This window comes from Fringilla coelebs, assembly GCF_963513975.1.
Source record: "Fringilla coelebs genome assembly, contig: SCAFFOLD_38, whole genome shotgun sequence".
Taxonomy (NCBI): domain Eukaryota; kingdom Metazoa; phylum Chordata; class Aves; order Passeriformes; family Fringillidae; genus Fringilla; species Fringilla coelebs.
The window spans coordinates 151,861-163,791 of NW_028167583.1; the positions used below are offsets into that span (position 1 = coordinate 151,861).

Genomic DNA, 11,931 nt, shown 5'->3' on the forward strand with positions numbered 1-11,931 from the left:
ATCCCTGAAGCCACTGTGATGTGGGCTAGGGGGGCATGCAGAGGGCAGGACAAGGGGCTGACAGTGCCCAGCCTGGCTGGGGCTGTGCCAGGAGGCCCCAGTGCCTCAGGACAAGGTGTCTCCTCTCAGCCCTTGGTGGCACAGACCCTGCTGTGGCCCAGGGAACCAAGATTTGGCTTCTCTTTGTCCCCACCTGTCAGCACTGCTCCAGTTCTCTGCTCTGCCTGGGGCCTGGGGACACTTTCTCAGTTGTTTCCCTCAGTGGGACCCATTAAAAGTCCAAGAAACTTTGGAGTTGGATTCTGACTTGGAGTTCTGGAGAGATTTATTCAGCCCCCTCTCAGGGACTGATGTTCAGGGCCTGAGCACAAAGCCCCAGAAGCTATTAAAGTCCTTGTGCTGTGTCTGTGCTGCTGAGCTAGGCTGGGCTCTTGTCCCAGAGGCAGCTCCTGGTAACCAAGAAGAGCTTCAAAAGCACATTTCTCTTGATAAGCAGCTCTTCTCTCAGCCCAGTAGGGCTGGGGCACTGCCTGCAGCCACCCTGGGCACAGCACAGAGGCACAGAGAGCTTCAATCAGTCAGGGCTGTGAAGGTGCTGAGAATTGCCTAGGGCACAATCACTGCCAGCCCTTGGCACAGGAACCTCTGGCTGCAGCTCCTGGAGCCATCTCCTAAAGCTGGAACATCCCAATGCTTACAGACCCTGTGAGTACAACTCTGGGTATTTCTGGTGCAGGGAAGTGAATTGTTCATGAAGCTCTGACATGCTGAGGGGTTCTTATCCGTCATAGAATATTTCCAAGACAAGGATTTTGACAAAAATGAGGAAATATCATAAGACTAGGTATTCAGTTTCCTTTTATTGGAGAATGGCAGGGAAGTGGGATAAATATTAAAGGATGATTATGATTTATTAATTATGAATTTTGACAAGTGTCTGAGATATCCAGCTGTTACTTTTAGTGATCAATAGGTTCACAGGCAATCCCTAACGGGCTTTCAGCCACTCTGCCTGTGGACACCACCAGCATCACTTTTGCTGGAGCCATCAGGCTCAGTCTGAGCTGTCCTTTCTCCCAGCTGCAAACAGAACCTGCCTCCAGCCAGTGCCATGCAAACAGGCAGGGTTCTGTCAGGCCAAGGACAGTACTCAGAGATTTGGGGTCTGTGAGTGCTGGCAGGGAGAGATCAGGCACAGGGCAACACCTGCAGGAGGAAAATCTCCAGGATGCAGAGACAGGATCAGGAAATGAGAGAAAACAAAACCCAGAAATTCTGTGGCAGGGAGAATTGAGACATCACAGGATCGCCTCCAGTGCAGCCCCTCCCTCTGAACAAGCCCCCTCTCTGTGGGAGCTGTGGTGGATCCACCTGCTCTCAGCAGTGCCTGGTGACATTTTAGGGGAAGCATGGGAAGGTAATCCTGCTCCACCTGAGAAAGGTTAAAACCCAGAGAAAGTGTGAACAGGTCAGAATGACAGATCATCTCCTCTCGTCTTCACTTATCACTTTGCCTCACAGAACTTACTCTATTCTTCCTGAGGGCAGCAGGAATGCTGAGGGTTTCTGATACCTAAGAATACCAGGAGTGACATGGGGGAGCTTATAAGAAAACCCCAGAACTCTTGAACACAGAAGTATGTCTGTGTGTGTTCCAGGGGAAGGTGTATGGGAAATGGCTTTGATTTTGATTACAGGTATCTCTTCTGACTCTTCAATGTCTTTGCATCCATGAACAGGTCCTCATGTGCAGCCCCAGCAAATGTCCAACAGCAGCTCCATCAGCCACTTCCTCCTGCTGGCATTGGCAGACACGCGGCAGCTGCAGCTCCTGCACTTCTGCCTCTTGCTGGGCATCTCCCTGGCTGCCCTCCTGGGCAACGGCCTCATCATCAGCGCCATAGCCTGCGGCCACCACCTGCACAGGCCCATGTTTTTCTTCCTGCTCCACCTGGCTCTCGCTGACCTGGGCTCCATCTGCACCACTGTCCCCAAAGCCATGCACAATTCCCTCTGGGACACCAGGAACATCTCCTACACAGGATGTGCCACACAGCTCTTTTTCTTCCTGTTCTTCATTGTAGCAGAGTATTTCCTCCTCACCGTCATGTGCTACGACCGCTACGTGTCCATCTGCAAACCCCTGCACTACGGGACCCTCCTGGGCAGCAGAGCTTGTGCCCACATGGCAGCAGCTGCCTGGGCCAGTGCCTTTCTCTATTCCCTGCTGCACACAGCCAATACATTTTCCCTGCCCCTGTGCCATGGCAATGCCCTGGGCCAGTTCTTCTGTGAAATCCCACAGATCCTCAAGCTCTCCTGCTCCAAATCCTACCTCAGGGAACTTGGGCCCATTGCACTTAGTGTCTGTTTGGTACTTGGTTGTTTTGTGTTCATTGTTTTCTCCTATGTGCAGATCTTCAGGGCTGTGCTGAGGATCCCCTCTGAGCAGGGACGGCACAAAGCCTTTTCCACCTGCCTCCCTCACCTGGCTGTGGTCTCCCTGTTTGTCAGCACTGCCACATTTGCTCACCTGAAGCCCCCCTCCATGTCCTCCCCATCCCTGGATCTGGCCCTGTCACTTCTGTACTCGGTGGTGCCTCCAGCCCTGAACCCCCTCATCTACAGCCTGAGGAACCAGGAGCTAAAGGCTGCAGTGTTGAGACTGATGACTTGTTGGTTTCAGAAACATTAAACTGATGTCAGTTACTGCCAGTAACTTGTAATATAAATTATCTTTATAGGTCTTTTGGGTTTGGTTGTGGATTTGTTCTTATTTTCTTGTGTTTTGGTTTTTTTATCTTGTCCACAAAGTAAGGCCATTGGTTTTGCTATTTTTCATTTTGTTTTTCTCTACCTTCCCTGAGGCCACAGACTGTGTCAGTGAGGGGCTGCTCTCTCAGTGGCTTTAAAGGAACTAAAGGATCTCTTACGCTCCCCCAAATCCACACTTACACCCAGCTTGGTGTCATCTGCAAAAATGTCCTTGGTTCCATGGGGCCCCTCAGTGTCACAATGGCCCTGTGGCCACACCAGGCCCTGCACTGTCACACTGATCTCCTTGGTTCCATGAGACCATGCAGAGCAACAATGGTCTCCTTGGTTCCATGGGGTTTCACAGTGTCACAATGTTCTCCTTGGTGCTGCACTTTCACAGTGGCCCCTTGTTTCCATGGGGCCCCCTTGTGTCACAGTGGCCCCTTGGTTACAGAGGATCCTGCAGTGTCACAGTGTCCCCTTGGTTCCATGAGGCCCCGCAGTGTCAGAACAGCCTCTTTGTTCCACTGGGCCCTGTAGTCTCCCAATGGTCTCCTTGGTTTTGCAGTGTCAAAATGGTGAAACCCCTTGGTTACACAAGGCCCTGCAGTGTCCCAGTCATCACAGAATAACAGAATCAAATAGGCTGGAAAAGATCTTTGAAATCATCAAGTCCAACCAATGCTCTAATACCACCTTGTCACCCAGACCATGCCACTGAGTGCCACTGGAGAGGGACAGTGACTCTGCCACCTCCCCCCTGGCCAGGCCATTCCAGTGCCCACTCACCCTTTCTGTGACGAACTTCTTCCTATTGTCCAGCCTTAACCCCCCCCACCCATGCCCCACTGCAGCTTAAGGCTGTCTTCTTCTCTTGCCCTTCAGCAGATCCACACTCACACCCAGCTTGGTGCCATCTGCAATTTGTGAATAGTGGACTTGATCCCCTCACCCAGAACATCAGTGAAAATATTAAACAGGACTGGGCCCAACACAGATCCCTGGGGGACACCACCAGTGCCTGACACCAGCTGGGTGCAGCACCATGCCCACTACTCTCTGTGCCCAGCCTCTAGCCAGCCCTTAAAACTCCCAGCAGGGAGAGAACCTGCCCAAGCCGTGGGCTGCAGCTTTTCCAGGGAATGCTGTCAGAGACAGTGTCAAAGGCTTTGCTGAAGTCCAGGCACACAACATCCACAGCCTTTCCCACATCCACAGGTGGGTCACCTGGTCATAACAGGAGAGACCAGGTTGTTCAGGCAGGACCTGCCACCCCTAAATCCACACTGGCTGGCTCTGATCCCTCAGCCATCCTGTGGGTGCCCTGGGATGGCACTCAAGGTGATCTGTTCCATTTCCTTGCCAGGCACCCAGGTCAGGCTGACAGGCCTGGAGCTCCCCAGATCCTCTTTCCAGCCCTTCTTGGGGATGGGGTCACACTGGCACCTCCAGTGCTCTGGGACCTCCCCCCTGTGCCAGGAGTGATGGTAAATGATGGAGAGCAGCTTGGGGAGCTCATCCACCAGCTCCCTCATTCCCCTAGGATGGAGCCCATCTGATCCCATACACCTGTGAGCATCTGAGTGTCTCAGCAGGTCACCAGCTGCTTCCTCCTGGATTACAGGGGGCTGTTCTGCTCCCTGTGCCCATCTACCAGCTCAGGAGAACACTTGTCCTGAGGACAACCTGTCCTAGTATTGAAAATAGAGACAAAGAAGATGTTAAGTAGCTTATCTTTTTCCTTATCTTTAGTTACTATATTGCCCACTGCATAAAGAGTAAAGGTTCTCCTCATTCCACATTTTGCTATTAATTTATTTATATAAACTTTTTCTGTTATATTTCACAGAAGTGGCCAGGTTAAGCTCTAATTGAGCTTTCACCTCTCAACCTTTTTTTCTGCATGACCTAACAGCATCTTTAAACACTTCCTAACTTGCCAGGGCTACTGTCCAAAGTTGATGCACCCTTTTTTTTTTCTTGAGTGTGTTCCAACAAAAGCTCCATGGGCAGCCAGGCCAGTCATTTTCCTCACTAGCTCATCTTTTGCCACACTGGGACAGGCTGCTCCTTCCCCCTTAAGTTTATTTTCTTGAAATGTGTCCATCCTTCCTTGACCCCTTTGTTTTTAAGGGCTGTTTCCCTTAAAAAAATCTGCATCCTAAACAGGCCAAAGTCTGCCCTTCCTAATTCCAGTGTAGAAATTCTGTTGCTGCCCCTCCTTCTTTCACAGAACACTGTAAACTTGACTATTTCATGGTCACTGTATCCCCGGCAGCCTCTGACCCCCACATCTGCCAGCAGCCCTTCTCTGTGTGTGAACAGCAGGAGACAGAGCTTTCCTTGGGAGTGGGAGTGTTACCAAAAATTTGGTAAAACAGAAAAGTCCCTAACACCAATGCAGCATTAAGAAGGAGCATTCTTTATTCAACTGGATGCATAGGGGATGGCTCCTCCCAAAGTCATGCAGGCTGAGCACAGGAAAGTTTCTGTTTCTATTCTGCATTTTGCACACATATTCATTGATTGTCCTGGACTAAATACACAGATGATAATCATTTCCCCAAAATCATTAACATGTTTCCCCTCCGTTTTTCATGCTCTCTTCTGTCCTGGGGTCTCTCTGGTGGTCCCTGTGGTTGTGGACCCCAATGTTCCAGGGGGCCTGGCTGAGCTGGCAGGACACTGAGGCTGGTGAATTTCCAGTTCCCCTTCTCACACAATGGGCATTGTGTGGTTTCCATAAGCCTGGGGTTTTGGAGAACAAGCTCCAGGTGTCTGCTCATCTGGTGTAGGCAATTTATCATCTGGTAACATGAGGTCACAGAGAGGGCTATGACAACACAGAGTGGGTTAAGTGAGGTCATTGATAAGCTATGATATCATAGACTGCCTCTCTGACATCACAGGGCAGAGGTCTGACATCACAGAGCAGACTATGACATCACAGAGTTGGCTGTGACATCAGAGACCAGATGTGTGACATTAGAGAATAGGCTGTGACATCCCAGAGGGGCTGTGTGACATCCCAGCAGGGCTGTTTGAGGTCACTGGGTTGGTCACTCCGCCCCAGCTCCCCCTCAGAGTTTCTCCCAACAAGTCCAATGCTGTTCATGCCCAGCAAGGTCCCTGTCTCCTGGTATCCCCCCAGCCCACCTGGAGCCACAGCCTCCACCAAAGGATGTTCCACAGGATCCACCCCAGAGCCTGACATGTGGACAAAGGGCCAGGGCTGTGTGACCAGGACATCAAGGACATGGATTATCCAGGTGACTGTGGCCTGCTTTGGGTTCCCCTGGGCAGGAAAGATGTCTGGCAGCTGGAGCAGGCTCTGGGAAGAGCCTCCAAGGTGGGGCTGGAGCCCTTGGGCTGTGAGCAGAGGCTGAGGGAGCTGGGCTTGTCCAGCCTGAAGCTGGGAAGGCTGAGGGGCTCCTCATCCCAGCCTGGCAGTGCCAGTGAGGAAGTGATGGAGAACACAGAGCCAGGCTCTTCACTGGGGGGAGCATGGTGGGAGACAAAAGCCAATGGGTGGGAGGGGAAAGAGGGGAGAACAGACAGGACAGGAGGAATGAAATGAGTCAGGCTGGTTTCATCATTTCCTCAAAACCAAGAGCAGCCTGACCTCCCTTCTCCATCCACCACTGACAGCTTTGCAAATCAGGAAATGTTGGAGCTGTTTTGCTTCCACTCTAGGATGAGCATCCTGATAGAAGAACTTAATTGTGTTCATATTTATCACAGAACCATGTTTGTCTAAAATCAGTTTTAGTATGGAAATCACTTGTGGATGGTGGACTCATCAGATGCTGCTGGGACATTGCACATAGCTCAGGGAAGACTCTGACTGGTATTAAATTGTATCCTGTTCAACTGTGGTCTGTTGGTCATAAAGAGAAACTTTCTGTGCCTCTGAGTCCCACCAGTTCCTGGTCAATCAAAGGACACAAACCTGATGAGTTGTGGGTCCCACTCCAGTGGTGGCACTTGCACCTCCCTCCATCGCGAGACCAGAGCTCCCTTGTCCCAGAAAGTCCCTGGCAAAGGAGGGATGAATGAAACAGGACAGACTGTGGGGATCGGGGGCAGGGAAGAGCCAGGGAGGAGAATGACTTTTGCATTTGATGGAGCTGTGCCTTCCCTTGGCTTTGTTGGCTGACAAGAAATGAACATCCCTCTGTGTCTCAGGCAGCTCCTTCTGCAGTGAAAGCAGGTGGGAGTTGGAGCCAAGGAGCTGAAAGCTGCAGGTGCAACCTGGGCTGAAGGCAGCTCAGATTTGCACAAGGCTGCTCTGAGTGCCAGGGCTTGGATGGGGGAAATGGTGGGGAGAGGGTTGGGGCAGAGTCTGACTGATTGTCAGCCATGTAGGGTCTTGATTTTCATGTCCATTCAAACAGCATGAGGAGGTACTTGGATTCAGTGTCAATTGGAGATTGCACATATTAATGTATTAACAGGAAAAAAAAACCCAAACAGGAGCTCAAAAATGGTTTCTTACTGTCTTTGTAAAAATAATATATTTACTTTGAATACACTACTTAAATCTGTTGAATTAACAACAAAATATTTGAAAAGTTAAATCAAATTATTCCTTGAGGCTTGGCTTGTTAAGGTCTTCTGAATGTTAATGAGCCCTGGGACACTGAATTTCTGCACTGAAGAGCTGAAGGCTGAACAACCCTCTGGAGCAGTGAAATTCAGCAGCAGCCTCCAAGTTGCTGAGGATGTCAGCTGCCCCCACTGAGGCCATCCCTGCCCAGAGCCCATAGGGGAATGGGCAGACAAGGAGAGCATCCCTGAGGCTGGGGCAGCACTACTCAGAGGCACCAGCGTCTCCAGCTGGGAAATGGAGTGTGGAATGTGGCTGGGAAAGCCCTGCCTGGGCTGTGCCAAGCACAACAGAAAAGCACTGACTCCCATCCCCCAAATGACTCTCTCAAAGAGAGATTTAAAAGGAATTACAATTGTTTGTGTCCTCTGAGTTGGATGCACTGGAGAAATACTGACAAGAGATTCCCAGGGGCTCAAAACAACAAAATAGCCTTTAATAGCTACTTCATAAAATTAGAGAAACTTGGCAAAAGGTTTAATACAACATTCACTAACCAAAAAATACTTCTCAAAGCATTAAGTTTGCCCATTCAACTTCGCAAACTCTAAGCCTGTTCAATTTTAAAGTTAATCAAAATTTGCAACAGGAGAGAATTAGAAGAAGACACAGAAAGAGAGAAAGACCAAAAAGATACATAGAAGCACACACACAGCTACCAACTCCTTGATTCCAGCAGTGTTCAGATGGAAATTCCAAGAGGAGGTAGGGTCAAGATGTGTTCTTGCCTCATGGTCAGCCTTAAATACCCCTTGGTCTTCCTGGGCCCTTCCCCCAGGTGGGACTTGGGCTCATTTGGTCACTCAGGTGTTGGGCTGGGGGCTCCAAAGGTGGCTGTGGAGCATTGCCTGTGCTGTGCCAGGGACTGGCAGACACTGCTGGGCTGGGATAGAGGCTCTGGGGGGATTGGGGTTCCAGGGCAGGGCAGTGCTGGGGTTGCAGGGCAGGGCAAGGCTGGACCTGCCCCTTCCTCCCCCACACATGAAATGTTTAGAGCCAACAATCTCCTCCAGTCTGACACAATAGGGAATGTTGGAGGTCAACCCCAAATTTCATGGGCATTTGTAGAAGGACAGTTCTTTTCCATAGGAAGGAAAGCCCCAGTTCACAGTTCATTTCTGGTTTGATTGCCTGGATTTTGTTTGGTTTTGTTGTTGCTTTGTTTCTTTGGTGTGCCTGAAGTGTCCAGTCAAGAGCAGAGTGACTCTTGCTAAGGAACTTTGTGCTGCTGTCCCTTAATATTAAATCTGTCACAGAGACAGCCTGTGATGACAGAATCCATTCTATGATGTCCTGCCTATGAAGACACAGAGCCTACTCTGTGATATCACAGGAGACTCTGTGATCACACACAGCTGCTCTGTGATGTCACAGCCTGCTCAGTGATGTCACAAAGCTTCTTCATTATATCATAGGATCTGTGCTGGGATATAACTCTGTGATGTCATACAGCTGGTCTGTGATGCCACAAAGTCATCCTGTAACATCACAGTCTGTTCTGTGATTTTATAAGCCTGCTCTATGATGTTACACAGCCACCCACTGATGTCACAAACCACTCTCTGATGTCACAAAGCCACCCTCTATGATGGCAGAGTCTGCTCTATGGCTCTACCCTATTTTGTCACAGTCAGCAGTGTGATGTCATAACCCCCTCAGTGATGTCACAAAGCGCTCTCTGTGTTGTCATACTCCCACTCTGAAACAGCACAGCACACACTTTCATCTCACAGCCTGCTCTATGATGTAATGCAGCCATGCCATGATGTCACAGCCTGTACTGTGATGTCACAGAATCCCATCTATGATTGTGTAGCTGCTCCATGACCTGTCACAACAACCTTTGTGATGTCATAGCCCAATCTGTGACCTCACACAACCCACTCTGTGCTGGCCTTGGCCTCCTGGCGGCCACCTCTCATCTGCTTTCAAAACACTGGGGGCCTCTGCTTTTCTTCTCATGGAAAAAATCATGTTGCAAGTCCAGGCATTCATGGCCAAAATTGAGAATCCGCCTCTGAAAATCCTTATATTCAAGGATAGCTCCCAGACAAAAGCTGCCAGGACTGTCCAGGTTCCCTTGGCTTCCTCAGGGCCAGCTCTCATCTCCCTTTGAAACTCTAGGAATCCGCACTTTCCTTCCTATGGAAAAGAACTGTCCTTCTTGTATAGATGCTCAGAGACAAAAGTGGGGTTTGGCCTCCCAAATTCTGTTTATCCAAAAAATCCTCCCTGACAACAGGTCTGGCTGGCCTTGGCCTCCTTGGGGCTGCCCCTAATCAGCCTTTGAAACACTGGGGCTCCACCCTTTCCTTCCTATGGAGAACTGTCATTCCAGTCCAGGAACCCATGGCTGAAATGGAATTCCACCCCCAAAACTCTCCATATATCCAAAGGTATTTTTCAGACAAAAGCTGCAAGGACAGAAAGATCTGGCTTGCCTTGGCCTCTGGTGACTGCCTCTCATCTGCCTTTAAACCCGGGGATTCTGTGGTTTCCTTCCTGTGGAAAAGAACTGTCCCTCTTGTCCAGGTGCTCTTGGCCTCAAGCACTTGACCACTGTATAGGGACACAGGAGCTCTGTGCTCAGTGGGGTGGAGACTGAGGACAGCAGAGGAGAGCCCTGGGAGGGATTGAAGGGTTGTTTCAGAGATGGTGGATCCTTTTGACATAGTAGAGAACAGCCAGACAAAGAAAAAATTAGTGCCAAGGGCAGCTGGGGAGGCCCAGACTGGGAGCAAAGAGAAAGGAATTTCCCTGCCAGGGCAGGGTTGTCGTGCAACACGTCCCCCAGAAGAAGCCTGGAGCAGCCTAAGGCTTTGTGTGGGCAGGCAGAGGCAGGCAGGAGGCAGAGCTGTCAGCAAAGGAAGGGGCCAGCCAGGTGAGGCAGCCGGGGGATGCCGACAGCCTGCAGGGACAGAGGGACAGGGCAGGGACACCGTAGGACAGCCTGGGCTGCACAGGGCACAGGGATGGGCAGCAGCTGCAAGGCCTCGACAGAGCCGACTTGTGCAGCACTTTGGCCATGGCTGCTGGCCCTGGGACCACGAAGGGACAGGTGACACTTGCAGCCCTGGGGCCTCATTGCTTCCTTGTCCCTGCTCAGCAGCCTGGCAGGGTCCACCCCACAGTCCTGCCCTTGGCATTGCACATCCCCACATCCCAGTGCCCATCCTGGGAAGAGCCCTGATCAAGGAGGGAGGGACAGGATGTGCCTTGCCAGGGACTGGGGCTCAGGCCTTGGCCCTTTGCATTCCTAAAACACATCCAGGTTTGCTCAGCACCAGAGACACCTTGGCCTTGCTTGTCCCCACCTGTCATCACTGCCTCCACTGTTCTGCTCTAGCTGGAACCTGGGGACATATTGTCAGTCTTGTCCCTCAGAAGAATCTATTTTATGTATGAGAAACTTCAGTGTTTCAACCACACTTTGAATTCTTGAGAAGTTCTTTGAGCGCACTCTGAGGGACTGAGTCTGATGCAAAGAGCACCAAAGCCCCAGAGGGTGATTACAGTCCTTGTGCTGTGTCTGTGCTGCTGAGCTGGGCCGGGCTCCTGGCCCAGAGGCAGCTCCTGGCAAGGGCAGCGCTGCAGAGAGACAGCTCTGGCCAGGAGCAGCTCCTGTGCACAGCCCAGCAGGGCTGGGGCACTGCCAGGGCACCTCAGGGACACCAGCAGGGCACAGACAGAGCTCACAGGGGCTCAGCATTGGCAGGGGCTGTGGGATGTCCCAGAGGGGGCTGTGTCACAGCAGCACCTCTGTGGCTGTGTCATAGAGGCACAGAGCAGCTGTGATGTCAGCAAGGGGCGGTGTGACAGCCCAGAGTGGGCTGTGTGAGGTCACAGATTGGGCTATGACATCACAGAGAGTTTGTTGCGTGAGGTCACTGAGCAGCTACAGCATCATAGAGGGGAATGTGTGACATCCCAGAGCAGGCTGTGGCATCATAGCATGGCTGTATGACACCATAGAGCTGGCTGTGAGGTCAAAGTGTGTGCTGTGACATTACAAAGTGGCAGTATGACATTACAGAGAGGGTTTTGTGACATCACTGAGGAGGTTGTGACATCACAGAGCTCCCTGTGACATCATAGAGTAGGGTGTAAGGCCAGAGAGCAGATCCTGCCATCATAAAGGGCAGCCCAGTGAAATTAGAGAGTGGGTTGTGACATCAGTGGGTGGCTGTATAACATCATAGAGCAGGCTGTGACATCACAGAACAGACAGTGACATCACAGGGTGACTTTGTGGCATCACAGAGTCTTCTGTGACATCACAGAGGAGCTGTATGACATTCCAGGGTGACATCCCAGAATTGGCTCTGTGACATCAGAAGGGTGCTGTGTGATGTCCCAGAGTGGTCTGTGACATCACAGGAGGGCAGTGTGTCATCACAGGGACTGTGTGACATCACAAGGGAAACTAAAAGAAACTTAGCATCAGCCTAGGTGAGGTAGACCTTGTGATTTAACCTCACTTAGAGGCCTGACTGACTCAGCTATCCAAGGCACTCAAACCCCTCAGAGAGCAGCATTTCTGCCACAATTCCCCAGCACAGGCACTCCTG

At 51.1% G+C, this 11,931-nt stretch overlaps 1 protein-coding gene across 1 annotated transcript; it reads left to right on the plus strand.

The window, feature by feature from the left end:
- Nucleotides 1-1,762: 1,762 nt before the first annotated feature.
- Nucleotides 1,763-3,030, plus strand: LOC311165756 (olfactory receptor 14J1-like; the record flags this gene model as incomplete). The annotated part of the gene is made up of 1 exon (XM_084227264.1): nt 1,763-3,030. The coding sequence occupies one exon, from the start codon at nt 1,763-1,765 to the stop codon at nt 2,693-2,695; it is 933 nt and encodes a 310-aa protein (XP_084083390.1). The 3' UTR covers nt 2,696-3,030.
- Between the last annotated feature and the right edge of the window lie 8,901 nt (nt 3,031-11,931).